We start from the raw sequence: 18,206 nt of genomic DNA on the forward strand, positions 1-18,206 counted from the left end.
CCAGGGGCCCCGCATTAGTACCTGTCAACATTTCCACGGAGCCCTGACCTGGAAGCTTGTCCGACACCCCCCTGTGACCTGTGAAGGGCCACGAAAATTTTTCATTTTTATCAATTTTACAACGAATAAAATCCAGGGCCTCTTATCCAGTAGCGGGGACACAATACGCAGATTTTTAGTGGGGAATAAAGACTGGATTTATCTCAGTCTTCCGCTGTTGCAAATTCTACAGTGTTAAACAAAAAAAAAGAATCAGATTCTTCCAGGGCCCCAAAATGAAACCTATAAACATGGGGCCACAGACTTGGAAGCTTGTCGGTCATCCCCCGCTGCGAGTGCCATGAAAAATTTTCATTTGTATTCGTTTTACCAACGAATAAAATATAAGGCCCCCAATCAGTTGCCCGTTGTATTCTCATACTTTCAGTGGGGCCCCAGACTGGCTTTATCTCGGGTTTCCGCTGTTGCAAATTCTACAACAGAAAAGAATGAGATTCATCCAGGGCCCCCAAAATGAAAACTGTGAACATGGAGCCCCCGACTTGGAAGCTTGTCGGTCATCCCCCGGTGGGAGTGGCATGAAAAATTTTCATTTGTATTCATTTCACCAACGAATAAAATCCAGGACCACCCACGCAACTACCCGTGACCGAATTCGCAAATTTTATGGGGCCCCCCAGACTGGATATATCTTGTGCTTCCGCTATCGCAAACTTTTCAACGTTAAAGCAGCAAGAAAACAATGAGATCCATCAAGGGCTCCTGGAAATGAAAACTTTTAACTTTCCCATGAAGGTATACCTGCAATCTCCCCGGGTACCCCGACCCTGTGTGTTGGGAGCACTGCTGTTATATATATATATGTTATACATCTGCATACCTCTCGGCATGACCCCCCCCCCCACAAGGGCAGGGCTGACAGGGGCCACAACGATTCTTAACACTTTTTGATTTTTCACACTATAAATTAACCACAGAGGGGCCCCTGAAAAGCCATCTAAATTCCAGCCCAAGGGCCCTGCTGTAAGATGTGGGAGCCTCTCGGTACATGCACATAACATGGTCCCTACAGGTCAAGCGGTTCCCGATGTCCTCAGGAGTTAAATGAAAACTCGACCAAAATCGTAACCGACTTCCGTAACACAAAAACGTATAACACATTTCCGTCACAAAAACGTCACCCATTTTGGTAACATAAAATCGTCACTAATTTCGGTTGCTTAGAAACAGACCCTTTTCGAGTTTGTGATTTTATATTATAGAGTAGATTATAATCAATTTCTGTTAATTCCAATGTTATTTGAAGGCTATGAGCTCAAAATTTATCTTTAATAAATTCATTGCGAACCACCTCTAAGCCATATAATGATAAATCGCATAAAGCCCCTTGGCCCGCGGACCAAATATGGCCCTGGGGGTTATCTGACGCGGCCTGCCCTCCTTAAACCTAATTTTGTAAAAATGAACTAAACGGCACATTTACAGATCGCATAAGTGTCCCGTGGTACATTTCTAGAGCATTTAAGCGGCCCGTGACACATTTTCAGATCACTTAAATGACCTGGGACACAGTTCCAGAACACTTAAGCGATCCCTTGAGTGACATGTGACGTAGTTTTAGAACACTTAAGTGACCCCCAGTGTGGTTCTACATCACTCAAATTATCCGCGGCACATTCTCAGATTATTTAGGGGATCCACGGCATATAATTACGGATCACTTGAGTGATGCGTGGCAGTTTCAGAGCTCTTAAGCGGCCCGGACGCATTTCCAGATCAATTGGATCCACGAAACATTTAGAGATCACTAAAGTGGCACTGTAGGGCACTTATCAATAGGGGGAATGTTACTGCAAGTGCCCACAAATTATCGAAAGGTTTTCTCGTTTTTGGGGCAGAGAGTAAGATGCCATTAAGAATATTTCACATTTTCATAAAGGGTGGTTGATGACGTAAGCATTATCCAAACCTCCCCCCTCTCCCTTGTCATCAAAAGTCAGCAAATCGGAAACCCCCCCCTCCCCCATCGATGTTGACGTAATACTTGAATGGCTCCCTAATTCGAAATTCAAAGTTACTGGAAAAAAGTTCGAATTATCCAAAATTCAATTTATACAATTGATCTATCCTGGATCCGTAAAATGATTGCAAATCGCGACTTAATCATCAACATTCACATAAGATAATACTAATTATCAGTCATTAAAATTTTATGATCAGTCAGGAACCTGTGTCCCAAATTTTAATAATTTATAATTATAATAATTGATCTTCGCTGCCACATCACTGCAGAATTTCATGACCATGCTCAAAGCCTGAAACGGATGTTCATGAAACATTTCATGATTATCCGTTTCGAAAGTGCTTTGCAAATTTTGCTAATCATTCTTGTGCTATTAAAAAAAAATAATTCATTAACGTATTTATCTCTCTCTCAGGGCCGTCATTTCAACTTTTTCCAGGGGGGGGGGGGGGCAAAGAACATGTACTCAATGTATGTATATATATATATATATACCATTTTTAATGTATTTTCAAAAGCCATGGGCCCTTCCCAAATGACGGGCCTGGTATTTATATATTTTTTTACTTTCAGATACTTTCCGTACCAAAAAATTCAGATTTTCAACGGTATACCTTGATTTATAGGTTTAACAACATAATCGGTATTCTACATTCTCGACGCACTTCAGCTAAACTAAGTTAAAATGGGCATTAAATTATCGAAGAAAGCGTAGAGGAAAAACAGAATTTTCAAGCTTTTTGTCTTCAAAGATTGGTTTAACAACGTGGTCGAAAAAAAGTGAAGTCTGACATGTAGAATGTTTCCAAACTTAATTTGCTCGCACAAAAATCATCATTTTTTCCCTTCCAACTTCGAATTATCGAAAAAATTTAAAATAAATTCGAATTAAACAAAAAATATTAACATTGAATTTGATAGAAAACCCAAGGGGGGAGCTTGTGAGAGTTCGAATTATCCAAAATTAAAATTAAACAAGTTCTACTGTAATAGAGCAATAAGCAAATGCCAATATTGATATGTACAATTTAATTGGCATCCACTCCGCAAGTATTGTGCAAATGAGCAGGCATTGCACGCGGAAGCATCTACCACTCCCATGGTCCATTGTGGTATCTGAAAAGATATATATATTTTAGATCAAAATCGGTTTTCGTTTGAATTAATTTTGTGATGACGAGCAAATTTGAGAGTTTTTCCACGCTGTTATGACGTTTTGATGAATTTTTTTGGCAATATGAATAAATTATTGAAAAATCCTCCGATTACTCTATTCAACTGTTTTTGTTGTGCGAATGTTATGGCTTCAGTTTTTACAGAGTAAATAAAATCAGTAAATATTTTTTTCACCCTTCTACCCCAGTTGCGGCACAACCGTGCTGTCGCACGGCCGTACGGAAAAAGAACCACCCCTGGATGAGTCAAAGAATGTTTCTCTAGTTCAGTGGGTTCTCAAATTTTCGTCCCCGTGTCTCCCTTGCTCTAGTTAACGTTTATACACGGTTCCCTAGAAAAGCCTAACGGAGAGTCACTTCATAAGTGTATACAGGTTTTTTAAATGAGGAGGTGGATTTTCCTCCTTTCACCTGTGCCAGTGTTTCTCAAGCTTTTGTCACTCGTGGCTCCTTTATCCTATTCATGGTTCATCTTCAGCTGCCCAGAATAGTAATGTATTGTGCATTCATAAAATAACTACGTCAAAGCTTAAATAGGCACACACACACACACACACACACACACACACACACACACACACACACACACACACACACACACAACAGTATTTCCAGCTCGCCACGACGCGTATGGAAAACGTAACATAATTTATTTGCCCCACCCCCAGTCATTAAAATAAAATTAATTTAATGAAAGAAACATTGGCTTCAGCTAATAATAAAAATTCTTGGGAAAGGGAGAAGGCGATTGTTCTCTTACTGCCTCCCTTGTTACCGCCTATGAGCAACTTCAAAGTACCGAAGGGGTACACGTGAATATCGTCAGTTCATCACGACGCCCTCAAGAAGGAACCATGCCCCCCTAGGAACTACGGCGCTCTCTTTGAGAACCACTGCTCTAATCAGGACCCGTTTCTCAAAGGCTTGGGTGCTGGGCAAACATGAATATCCAAACACGAACTCTGGCCACATCACTGTCTATTGATGGTCTCCTCAAATTCGTTAAGATATTCGTTAGGATATATATAGTATCTTATGTATATCCTCCCTCGGGTTCGAACCCGGGACCATGTCAGCAACCTTCACGGTGGTAGACGAGCATCTTACCACCATGCAGGGCCGAAACAAGTGCGCATTTTGGTGCCCCCTCGTAATTGTTGAAGGAGAGGTTTGAGAATAAAATTTGCGCCCCCTCTGGTCCAGCGTCCGGGGCATGAGACCCGCTTGCTCCCCCCTAGTTGCGACCCTGCCACCACGCCACTCGGGCACTAAACATGAATAGCTGAGACCCATATAGAGGCGTCATTGCGGCATAATTGCAATATACTATTAAAATGAATTCTATAATATGCTATGGAACATCCATCGATATGTAATCTAATTTAAAAGAAAAAAAAATTAAAGAGATAAGAAAGTATAAATACGCAGAACCATGTCTTCCCCACAAGGGTGGGGCTGACAGAGTTCTATCCTTAGCACCAGGGATAAATCTCATCATTTTTTTGCTTTTTTTCACGCTATAAATTAAAGCGCCCGTGAAAAGTCCACCGGATGGGTCCGCAAAAGAGTCTAGCCTAGGGCTCTTCTCCAGGATGTGGGGCCATGCGCAAAACAAACTCTTAAATTTCAGCCCCCCCCCCCAAAATCTGTGGACCCTGGGCACATGCTCTGCGTAGGGCCGTATTAACAGCACCCCGGACCTCAGGTAAATGGATACTCTGGAGCCAGGTTCGTCATTTGGGGAGGGGGTCGGCTTTAGAAAATACATTGAAAATGGTGTATATATATATATATATATACATTGAGCATTGAGTATATGTTCTTTGTCCCCCCCCCCTCTGGAAAGTTGAAATGGCGGCCCTGTGTCTGGGGCCTCTAATTATCTAAAAATATTTGCTTTCTCTTGGAAATCACAGTAATTATAGCTACAAATATCTCATTATCACGAGGCCCTTTATGCTCTGGAGGCCTCCGAGCTTATAACCCAATGAGCTCATGCAGGACCGTAGCCCATGGCCCCCACAAAGAGGGGGCTAACAAGGCTCCAGCCCTGCGGCCTGGGAGGATTTTAATCATTTTTTTGTTTTTTCACACTATAAATTCATCATAAAGGGGGCCCCCGAGAAAGTGGTCGGGGGGCCCGTAAAAGATCCCAGCCTAGGGGCCCTGCTTCAGGATGTGGGGGCCATGGCTCTAGCCCTGGGGCCCGGGACAGTTCTAATTATTTTTTGCTTTTTCACGCTATTAATTAACTGTAGAAGGGGCCAGTGAAAAGTCTGACCGGAGGGCCCGCAAAAGATCCCAGCCTAGGGACCCCGCTCCAGGATGTGGGGGCCATGGCGTAGCCAAAAATTTCTTTAGAATGGGACAACTGATGTTTTGGGAGTCGGACCAAAATGACCGCAAAATAGACAGACAATCGATTAAAAAAAAAGCTATGTAATTTCATCCCCATTCACATAGTTTAAATATGTATCACTAGATAGCGCTTCAACTGTTAGGACTATTCTTGAAGAACGAAGGAAGATGCTTCGGCTCCGGCCGACCATGTGTTTGAAATTTTCAGTTGGGCAAACCAATTAATTTTAGGAAGCGCCAATCGTCTGCAATTTCAAGCGACCGTGTTGCCGCATGCGTGTGTGTGTTTCCTATCCTAGACCTACACTGAATGTAAACGATGAGTGGAAAGTCCATTCTTGCCGTCGACCGACCTTTCACGTGCAAAATGTGCAATGATAGCTTCCATTGGAAAGACGCATTGACCAATCATTTGCTGGAGGAGCACTGGAACGATGAAGGAATCGAAACAGACGACGAGGATGAGGACGAGTCCTATTTCGCGTGCGAGCATTGCAACAAGGAATTCGCCACGAGGCTGGAGCTTGCTGGACACTTGCGCATTCACGACAGAACGAGTTCAAATACTGGCGAGAAGACCCCGTGTCCGAACTGTGACAAAACTTTCGCACCCGTTGCCTTGAGAAAGCATATCAAGGCCGTCCATTCGAGCAAGAAACCTTTCTTATGTGAGGTGTGCCACACACGTTTCAGTTCTAAAACGATCCTAGCTTACCACATGAATGTCCACTGGAGGGAGCTCCCGCTAGCTTGTGGGACCTGCGACAAGCGGTTCCGGGACCCAGAGGAACTGGAGCAGCATTCCTCGACTCATCAAGATGTGGTCCACTCTGTGAATAGACCGTACTCGTGTAAGATGTGCAGGGAGCGGTTCCTTTGGAAGGACCAATTGGATTACCACATGCTGGACCATTCCAGCAACGGGACATCCGGAAGTGCTGCGACTGCATCTGGCGTCTCGGAGCGGGTTTCATTCTCGAAGCAGCTGTTGTTGTACGTTTGCGGCAAATGTAAGCAGACTTTCCCTACGAAAGCTGGGCTCAAGATCCACGTGCGGTTTCACAATAAGAGCACTGCGAAGAATATGAAGAGGTCCGCCCATTGTAAGTTTTGTGACAAGAGCTTCGTGAAGCAGTCGAGCTTGGAGAAACATTCTGAGGAAGTCCACGATAAGAAAGGTTTCTCATGTAGTCAATGTAATAAGCGGTTTGATACTGAAGAGAGTCTGAAGTACCATACTGATTGCCACGGTGACAGGAATCTTTTCGTGTGTGGTATTTGCTGCGAGGGTTTCGCCTGTGCACAGTTGCTGAAGATCCATCTGAGAGTTCATCGGAGCAAGAATTACAGATGCAATATCTGCAACAGCAAGTTCGATACAGAACCGTCCTTGAAGAAGCACATAATACGTCATACTGCGGGTAATAAACCGGTTAAGTTGGGGGATCATGGCGTGGAAACAGGTTCGAAAAAACAGGTTTGCCTCCGTGTTGAGAAGTGTTTCCTTTGTGGGAAATGTGACGAGAAGTTCCTTAAGGTGGAAGATTTGAATAGGCACATGCTTTCTCATGGTGACAATGAGGAAAACGAGAATGTTGAAAGGGAGACTCGGTCGAGGAAAAAGTATACCAAAGCTGTATCAAATGATTCTAATGCAGCATCAGATGATTCAAAAGTGGTATCGATTGATTCTGTGACTGAAGATGGGAAGCTGTTGCAATGTAAAAAGTGCCTCAGATGTTTCAAATATAAAATGAGCTATACAAAGCATTTAGCACTTCATGTAAGTACAAACTTGAAAGCACTTGTGGAATAGTGATACTACTCGCAGAGAACTTGGTGAGAACTTTACCCTGGGCATGACTAATTTGGAAAAAAACTCTGAAGTGTCACATCCAAACTTTTTTTTTTTTTCGAAGAAAAATTATTCAAAATTTTTTCAACTCTTCTAGACCCTACTAACCCTGACAACTACTAGTGCAAACTATCATTCTCACCAACAGCGAGAGCCAAAGATGCACAAGCACTAGATCAAAGCAATAGAATCATCAGTCATATAATCAATTCGTACCCAGTTTCACTCTGGCTTGAAACAAAATTTAATCGCAGCTGTTGGGAAGACACCCAGTATATATCACCAAAATATAAGTAGGGTAAATTCACAATGCACAATATACTGCTGCTTGGTGACTCATTGCCAGACCTGATTTGGCATGTATGCCTTTTGCTAGAATTATTGGGGTGGGGGGATGATAGGCACACCCAAAGTCTTTAAAAATGTTCCATAGCAGATAGCATAGCCTGGAACTTGGTAACAAAAAAGGTACACTGTGTATTTATTAACCGATGTCAGTGGTATCAATATTCTGTGAGTGTTCTAAAACTTGATCATTCCTAAAGTTTATAAACTCTTTGATGCACGTTCTTCAATGTTGTGACTCTATTTTGTCTACTGCGACTCCTGTACCATGATCATTGTTTATTCAGGGAGCCTTATTTAAAAGAGATGCAGGTTACTTTTGCACACATGTGAGCTATAGTGCTGCGGGTTTCATGTCAGGACGGTGAATTGTCTGCCAGGGATGTGTGAGGTATGGGGGGGCCGTTTCCTTAACACTAGAGCCACAGCACTTTCGGTATACCTAGAACCGTGGACTAGGTCAAATTGACCCATACTGTGAAGAAACAGTGTTTCATAGCGAAAACAGGAATTTGTTTTCGTTTTCCTGGGTTTTTCGTCTACTTTTATTCAATATTGTTTAATTGCGTATCCATAATGGAAAACTATATTTGTAAAATGGGCTTCAAAATAAGCTAAAAATTGATGTAATTCTGTAAAAATAACACTTGGTATACATTATTTACATTGCTCAGTACAAAAACTTTTTTCAGTGATCCCATAATATGACAAAGATGTAAAATAGGTGTGTCAAATTGAGTATGGAAAAGACTATATGATTCTGTCAAATAAGTATTTTGATTTCTTACTGATAAGGGAATTTATGATGAGCAGCGGAGAAATTATTTTTTTTTCGTTATTCTTGCACATTCACCTCGTTGAAGTTGCATAACTCATGTAAAAATTAAGTTTTGTTTCCACATTTTGATGTCACTTGACATCAGACTCTCTTATTTATTTGCTTTTATTTTATTTGATGGCTAACAAACAGTTACATGATCAAGAGCACACTGACATTTCCTCTTGTGCAAGGGCAACAAGTATGATGAACCCAAACCCAGCTCTTCAATAAGATTTTAGAAAAACTGCGTCAGAAAAATGTTGAATCATGTCTTTTTCTTTCATATTCTAAAACGGGTAGCATGCGGCCCACGTACTAGGTAAAGTTACTGTGTATTAAATTGATTTTCTTAGTGTTATTTAAGCTATAATTTTCAACATCAGACCACTTACATTCGTTATTTCAGGGCTCCCACTCGTCCTACTTTTGTCTTACTTTCTCGGTTTTGTCCTACTTTCTAGTTTTTGGCCTATTTTTTTTACCAAATCCTATAGACAAAATTTGTGTAATTGATTTTAATTGAGCAGGAAATCATTGATATATTGTCAAATATATTACAAATGTTGGGGAATGCAATTAATGATTCTGCCAAAGTAGAAATTATATCATTTTTAAGGTTATTTGAGGGGGGAGGGGATGTATGTAGATCATTTGGTTGATTAATTTTTCATTTGCTTAGTTTGAGGGTTCAACAAGTATAGCAGTCATTAAAAACTTCTGTCTGGATGGAAAAATAAGTTTGTATTTATTACTTCATGGTCTTGTACAGTAACTAACATTCATCATTCAAAATTACGGTGCAAATAGGTGAAGCAACAGTTTGCATTTCAAAGCAGTTGGATACATAGGTCTGTTTTAGGTTTGGTGATTCTTATGCTACCCAATAGCATTCAGTTGTCTTCTGTATTTGTCATGTAAGCATGAAGTGGCATAAACAATATTAACAATGCTCGGCAAAAAGCTAGAAATGAAAGTGCTTCATTTGTCAAAAGCAATTACGCTGACATTGAACAGTAAAATGTGAACAAATCCCTTTAAAAAATTATGGACAACGCAGTAAAACTATCTGGTTCACTTTGTTTTGTTTACATCGGATCTTGTAATCTACACATTTTTCGCTGTTCTTTTGAAAGTGATCTCGAAGGAATTTTATTAAAAAGTCAGCCAGCGTTTAATAAAATGCGCATTCTTAAAAAACGTACATCTTCAAAATTGGCTGTGCATTGTCGAAGAGAGTTGACAAGCTCTGCACTTTGGAAGACTGGAAAAAGAATGTAATATATATATGAGGAGAGACAGCAGAAAAGAATTATCTGTGGTTGCTAGTACAGTCAAACCTTGTTAGTGCGTCACCTGGTTAACACGTCACTCCGCTTACCGGATCACTTTTTGGAAGTCCCAATTATCTTCATGCAGGAATTGGCACAGCTATGGCTTACTCTGTTTAACGAGTCACTCCGTTTATCAAGTCATATTTTTGCTTTCCCAAGAGTGACTCATTAACGAGGTTTGACTGTACACTGTTTTGGCCAAAAATTGGTTTTGTAACGAAGTCATTTGTCATTTTGCTTCGGCTTGAGTCAATCTTACAGGATACTGAAATAATGCTATAAAAAAAAAGTTAATTCAAAATTAAAAAAAAATTTTTTTAGGGATTTTTTTCCATTATGCTATGATTATGTTGTCCAAGAGGGGTTTCCATCCTATTTTTTAGTCCTGCGTTTTCCTATTTTTTCTCATTTTTTAAGTGGGAGCCCTGATTATTTCTAGTGACGATAGTAATTGGCCATGCTCTCAAAGTTTGTTATGAGTATTTTTTACGCCGTTTCTTGCCGCCACCTGGTTTGACAAGTCGCCTTTTTGTGCCCTCAGTATTTATAGCTGAATGCATATTTGGTGTTCTGCTTACAGCCACAACTTTTTTCAAAGTGGATACCAACTCGTAATTGCACCTAGAAATTTCATACGACTAGGCTACGCAGATCCTTATAATTCCAAAGAGCAAAAGTGTGTCATTTTGGATAGTCGGGTTCATATTGTGCCGTTGATCAAGAGACTCCCATACCCAGACATAATGATATTTTGTGTCAAAATCAGAGAAGCAGTCATCTCTAAATTTTAACATAGCCAGTTGATGACACTTTCTCAAACCAAAATGCTGATATTCTGTTCCAAGAAAGTAATTCAAGTAATAAGAATACTTTTACGATCTATAGATGATAGTTGGCACGATTTGTTCGATGGCTCTCAAAAATATTGAAATCTGTTGGCAACAGCAGTTGATACCAGTTTCAGTTTAGCGCAAAGACGTGCGATTGGCGGAGAACATTCCTGAGGCTTTTGCACCTCCAGACAGTGACGCCACAAATCTGATACTATGAAATAGAAATTTGTGAAATATTCTTTTTCTCAAAGTTTCGACCAGAGCTATAAATAGTGAGGTGATCACGAGGAGAGACTGGATGAAAAGTCAGTTGTGATTGAACTTTGTGAGAAAGTTGTTAGCTCTCTGATAAGGTTGTAAATACATGTAAATTGTTGTTCTGTAAATAAATCGGCATCATCCTTAAGATGATGCAAAAATCAGCATCAGCATTATAAAGTGTCTTTACCACTACAGATTTTATTTCTCTTGAGGAAATATAGTTAACATACACATTTTTCTTCGTCGTTATCCATGAAGCAAAATTCCAATTGTTAGTTCTGATTGATTTCGTTTATTCTTTAATTTCAGGAGAAGAAAAAGTAATAGCAAAGATGTTTATGGAGGGAGAGGAGACAAACGAAACCTGTCAACACCAGTGAGAAAACAATATGTGATGTTATTTTTTTATCTGTTTTGTACCGAACTGTTATCCATGCTTTAAGAGCCAGTTGTAACTCATTACTATTGTTTTTTCGTTTTTTTTTTTTTACATATTTAAAATATTATATTTATTTTTCTTATGCATTGGATATAATGCAAAGAAATATATATTTTTTTGTTGTTCGAAACATCTGTGTAGATGCCTTCTCCGCTCAATTTTGAATGTGTTATATTATTTGCTGCTCCTTATCCCCCTTCCCCCATATCCTGTGTTTCGAATGAATGACTGCGGCCAAAGCCAAGTCAGATGTCTGTTTGATAGCATGAGTAATTTTTTTTCTTTTATTTAGATGTATTCAAAATAAAATACTACGTTCTGCAACACGGGTAAGAATTTGCCTTATAGTATAAAGCGCCAATAAAATGTTAATTTTGAATCAGAATGGCCAGATTTACTCCTTTGTATGCTGTGTGAACACTTATTGCTTCAAATGTCCAAGGGACGTCAGGTTTCATTACACTAAATTAAATAAAATACAGTATATAGGGTTATACAGTGCATGCCACTTAATGTGATCATATCAATACTTGGGGGGGGGGGGTGTTTTCCTAATCACTACCCGAAGGGAATTTCGGCCTTAATTACAATGACACTATGTCCCATTTGGTAGAATCAGGACTAAATTTTTCTTTCCCACAAAGCAGGTTTCAAAAATGTTGAACTATACATTTTTTTATAAAATGGTTTTCTCTCCCCGCCCTTTTTTTAGGCTGGGCGCACAGCAATTAAACAAACCGAGACTGCTTTAGACAAGCTTAGTCACTGTTGTTCATGTTGATTTGTATGGCACAACGTACACCGGTTTCTTTCTTTCAAATCGAGCACAGCTCCAGTCTATCGGCATGGACAATTTACTACTGATTGAGTTGTGCCGGAAGTGTGAATCTAACATTCTGAGTGCAGTGCTGCCATCTATATTTTGAAAGTGAAGTGTAATGATTGAATATTTGCACCACTGTAGGCCTGTTGCTCTCAGTGGCGAGATCGGCTGGCATCTCAAAGTTTGGAACCACTGTGGGGTTCATCACTATGACCACCCAACCACCACAGCAGCAATGCATACTGGTTAGTCAGAGAAAAAATTTAAATGTTGCACCATACATATCAATGTGAACTTCGCTTCTCTTGTCTAACCAGTGTGCACCCAGCCTTAAGATTTAAACCTTTCTTATTTATATTCTGAAATTGTGAGGAGTCGCAATAAGGCTGTCCGATTTGTATCGCAAATTATAATTTTTTCAATGTGAGGCACGTTCTATAGATTCCCTTGTTGAAGGAAAAAAAAAAGATTTTTTTTTTACTTCACATACCTTCGCTATAGAAAAGCAGAATTGACACTGCATGTATATGAATCAACTATTGTGGCCCGAATTGAATACGGAAATTTTTGTCAACAAGGGAGCCTTCTGACCTTGCACATTAACAATAACTTTTAGGGAATGAGTCTTGTTTAACCTTAGCTTCAAAATATGCATGATGAAAAAAATATCTAAACCGAAGTCGTGATAACTGAACCAAATTTTTTGTCATGTTATATTTGTCGGATAGTGATGACAACGCCCCAATGATAACGCTATCTGTGATTCCAATGGGCAGCATATCTACTGTATAACAATGTAATAAAACACTCGTGGCCAACCTTGTTGGACTGACTGACGGGCTACATACTCTTATGTACAGTAAAACCTCTCTTAAGTCACTCCTACTTTATACAGCCAAATAATTTCCCTTAATAATTTAACCCCCATGACTAACGGTCACCCCTCTTTTGATGAAAATATTTTATCCCACCAGTATATCTGCAAAAGAGGGGTTTCGCTGTACTCGTGCCGTGTGAATAAGGCTTTTAACTTCAGGAAATGGCACCTGGGTGGGACAGTTAAAAGCAGTGATTCCCAACGTGGGCATTAAAGCCCCCTTGGGGCGGTGGAAGCTACGGGTATAACATAAGATCCTATGGGTTAGATTGCATTGGGGGCGATGGAAGATCGGTTGGGAAACTAGTTTATAAAGAGATAGATGGCTTTTTCTCAGCCCAAGAGATATCAAGGAAACAGTTATTTTCTGGATATTATGCTGAGGTGAACTCTGAAAGAAAAGAAGTGATGCGACTTCTTTCTAAGGGGCCATTCAAGTATTACGTCATCATCGTTGGGGGAAGGGTGTTTCCAATTTGCTGACTTTTGATGGGGGGGGGGGGGTTTGGATAATGCTTACGTCATCAACCACCCTTTATGAAAATATGAGTTAGGATTCAGAGAGGCAGAGCTGACGGGGGGGATCAAGAATGGCTAAAAATTTGCTTACGTAATGCTTGAACGACCCCTAAGAAAAATCCCTCTCTCTTTAAATCACCAATCATTATCAAAATGTTGTTAAAGGTACATGAATTGTTAATATAGCCAATTGGCTAAAATTACTAATCATGGGAAATGAAGCTAGGGAAGAGAGCTTGGGGGCTCTTTTCATATCACCTGACTGCGTTTTTCCTCAAATTTAATTAAGCATTAATGAATAAACTACGAGCAAAAAATTGAACAACAAAAACCTGTGTTTATGTAACATGAAAGGTCATCAAGCCCGAATTAACTTCATGGATTAACATTTTTTTTATAGAGAAAATGTGCTTTTATTCATGAAACCCCCCCCCCCCCCCATTAAAGTGAACGAGTGGTGGCAACTCAATTCACTGGATATACAACCAAAGGGCCATTCAGCATCAACTAAATAAAACAAATCCTATTAAGATTTTTTCTTGCAAAATTGGTGGATGTGTTTCCGACTTGCATAAAGTTACTTAATGTCGTTTACACATTTTTATTCTTTTAAATTTAACGAGTTTTGTTAAAAAAAATGAGCAAACTCAAAATTTTAATATGAAAAGTAAAGTGGTATAAAGTAAGTCCAATGGTATTTACGTTAGTACATCATCTATTATTTTGAATCATCATTTAGGGCACAGAATTCAAGACACTATATAAAAAATTCCTATTTTTTAATGGGGGGGAACCATAATGCCTACTTAGTGCAGTTTAGTTGAACTCCCTGTATTTTTCTCATGCACAAAATCTAGAAATGGAGCAGCTTTATTTCTGCACTGTGTATCTAGGGATTAAGTTCAAGTCTATATTTACCCCAAAAAGGATCTCCTATACTTCTTTTAATCATAAATTTTATAACATATCATTAACATGCAAACAATACCAGGTTACATTCATTTCAATATCATTGAAGTTATGCAAAAAAAAAAAATGAATTTTTTGATTTAAATCAAAAATGACGTTTTTTAAATCGCCATAACCCTGCATAAATCTATCACTATTTATAAACAGATACTTTGCTTAGAGTAAAATTTATAACATATATAGGCCTACATATACTTCTTTCCGTTTTAATAAGTCTCACATTCTCATCATAGGCTGGTAATCTTTATGGCAAGAAAATTTCTAACTACAGAAAAATATGATCGAATGAGTATGACATACTTTAATATGTGCGTTTGTAAGTAGTATTAATTTTAATGCTGTTTTTTTAAGGAACAGTGTCTTAAAATTATTAATTTCATTCAGGAAGAATGACAGAAAGTGATTTTTTTTTTCTCTCTGAAGGTGGTAAAAACCGAGGGGGGGGGGGGAAATATTTAGGGGAATTTCAATTATAGTAGAAACAAAATATACCGTAATCACTGGTATGTAAGATACACACCCTCAAATACAAGAGGTGTAGATCCAGATGATCATCGCCCTCCCTCCAAGAAAATACAAAACTGGAAAAAGGTCTCCAACTCACCCATGCAATAAAAAAGTTGCCCCTATCATCACATCACTCTGCATCCGTGCTTGTGCATGGTGATTCTACTGGGTCCAAGTGAATTGAACCCAGTAGTTACCAACCTTTTATCTGATACTGTTCCCCCAACTTCCGAAAGCATAGGAGACTTATCGATGTTTTTACCAAGATGGTATATACCATGGCAAGACGGGTGTGGATTGATACTTCTTTGCAAACACCTTTCGCCAGCTGGAGAGAATTGAGCATTTCCACATGACAGCTTTCAAGCCCATCTTTCACACTTTTTTAGCAAACGAAGAAAAACAACTCAACGGTAATTTGAAACATTTGTTTTATTCCTATATCTAATTTAAAAAAAATATTCAACATGACAAGAATAGTACTTTTTTTTCTCTGTCTCTCTCTTTGGTTTGCTCGAAAATGGTCAAACACTATTATTTGCGGCCATAGTGTAACAATTCTTCAAAACAAAAAATTAAAAAAAAACAATGAAATACACAGTCAAGATTAAACATTTTATAATACAGTCAACACTCGTTATAACTGCCTTACGTTATTGCGACCATTCCATTACAATGCAAAGTAGGATAAGTCCCAAATGTTTTCATTATAACGTCCATTTCTGACAGGACACTAGGGGTCATAACGAGCGTCAACTGTATATAACATCCTCGTCATACATATAATGCCCCAAATTAATTTTCGAGCAGTATCTCATTTGGAGTATTTCAATGTGTGGAAATAATATTTTGCAACATTTTTTCCCCGATCAGATTTGTACTAGTTTCACGTTAATAACAATGTGCATCAATTACAACATATTTTCGATTGTCTAAAAAATCAAAGAAATCCAAAAGTTTTTTTTTAAAATACAGTAATTTCTCGCTTTTCATGAATGGTCTCGAGAAAGATATTGATGTCCTAGTACAGTGAAACCTGTCTTTAATGGAATCAAAAGAGAGTCTCCCCCCCCCCCCCATCAATGATTGTTAGCTTTAACATCCATCTTTGTGAAACGGATAATTCAGTCTCATGACTTCCCGTTTCACACAGGTTCCACTTTACTATCCTCGCTTAATCTGTTGAAAAACATCAGACGGATTAATACAACAAACATTTTAGGCTCTTTAGATTTTCCTTTTTTTTATTGGAATATTTCTTCCATGTATAACAAGCTGAGAACCATCAGTTCCTTGATAGTCGTTACACCCGTGGTTGACTATACAGTCAAAGCTCACTATAAAACTATTACAATGACCAGTAGGATTATTCCTAAATTTTTCTTCATAACGAGTATCATTACATCCCTTTCATATAACCACCATCCAATATAACGTCTGTTTTTTACGAAATGATGGTAGTCATTATAATGAGCGTCGACTGTTTGTCGTTCAATTATAATAAATTGGAGTACTCTCTTGTGATAGCTCATATCTCACACCACAGCCGTTTTAAGCATGTTGAGGTAAAATAAACTGGAACCTGTTTGATTTTTGCATTTATAAGTTTCACCCAAATTTCAGCAACATGCATCAGCTACGATTTACCCAAATCATGGAGGCATTCGAGAGGCTCCACTCCCCCAATTTTAAATCTAAATCGGGATCTACATCCTAAAGCTCATACAAAACTTTTTTTTTGCGATAAATTTTTGTTCTCACTTGTCTTCCGCTGGTTTTTTTTCCCTTGAACGAGAATTTACTGTATTCACCCCCCCCCCAATCGACAACAACATAACTTTAAGAAAACAAACACACTACATGGTATTGGAAGAATTTCAATTTAGTAAAAACAAAATATACCTCAAACCGTAATCACTGGTATGTAAGACACGCTCCTCGAATACACCAGGCGTTGATCCAGATGATCATCCCCTCCCTCTTCAAGAACACAATAAAACGGAGAAAAATTTGTGTCTCCAACTAATCTACACAATAAGTTGCTGCCCCTCTTATCATGTTGCTCTGTATCCACGCCTGCAATCCACTCCAACCGAGTGGTTACCAGCCTTTCATCTGATAAATACTTCCCTCCGCCTTTTCCGAAATGCATAGAAGCAGTGTAGTGTGTGCTTATACTTATCTCTGTACAAGGCTCACTCACTCCCTACTATAAGTGAAAGTCATGTGCCCATGTAGGCTACCATGTGTATTCAGAGTAGGAAGCCTGCGTAATGAGTGTAAATGTGTGTTAGATGTAGGCTCCTAAAATGTTGATAGGACGCTTGTGTACCCTCTCGTATGTTGTTACAATCAGGGCCGTAACTAGGCTGGGGCAACCAGAGCAGTGCGAGGGAGCCTCAGGGATAATGAACATTCATTTAACATAATTTTTTTCCCTCTTAAGGGGGTCCCAAAAAAGTCTTCCCTAAGAACGCATGCTATGACCCTGGTTACAATTGATGTTTCTTGCATGGGCAAACAGGGCACATGCCCAGGGCCATAAAACAGGTGGCCTTTTTAGGCACAGGCCCAGATGCCTTTAGCATACCTAAGTGGCCCATAGCATCTTCCAGGATCGCTTAAGTGACCTTCAGCACATTAACAGATCACTTGAGTGACCTCTGGCATATTCACAAATCACTTGAGTGACCTGTGACACATTTCCAGATCACTCAAGTGGTGCGTGACATATTTAGAGATCACCCACACAATCTGCAGTGCCCTTACAGATCACTTAAGTGGCCCGCGGCACGTTTGCCAACCAATGAGAGAAGTGACCCAAGACCTTCTAAAGGTTGAGCACCCTCGATTTAAATGGGCTTTTTCAATTAACTTTCAGTAATTCGGCACACCCTGGTATGATATGTACCAGGGATTAGCAAGAGTCTACTATATTTATTGTACGCACACAAACCCAGTTTTTTTTCAGGCCTATTCTCAAAAGAGAGTGTCTTGCTCGCCAGTGAATGCGGTGAATAAATAACTGAGAAACGATAATTATAATAAGGTGCATACCTTTCTGGCTGTTA

The 18,206-nt window shown here is 39.3% G+C and overlaps 1 protein-coding gene across 1 annotated transcript; it reads left to right on the top strand.

Moving 5' to 3' along the window:
• Positions 1-5,747: 5,747 nt before the first annotated feature.
• Positions 5,748-11,819, top strand: LOC149065292 (uncharacterized). The gene is made up of 2 exons (XM_089254208.1): positions 5,748-7,339; positions 11,311-11,819. Exons 1-2 carry the CDS (start codon positions 5,876-5,878, stop codon positions 11,323-11,325), a joined length of 1,479 nt encoding a protein of 492 aa, XP_089110334.1. The 5' UTR covers positions 5,748-5,875; the 3' UTR covers positions 11,326-11,819.
• Positions 11,820-18,206: the final 6,387 nt, after the last annotated feature.

This window comes from Pholcus phalangioides, unplaced genomic scaffold (assembly GCF_987345545.1).
Source record: "Pholcus phalangioides strain wild (caught in Gottingen) unplaced genomic scaffold, Ppha-v1.0 ptg000040l_1, whole genome shotgun sequence".
NCBI lineage: Eukaryota > Metazoa > Arthropoda > Arachnida > Araneae > Pholcidae > Pholcus > Pholcus phalangioides.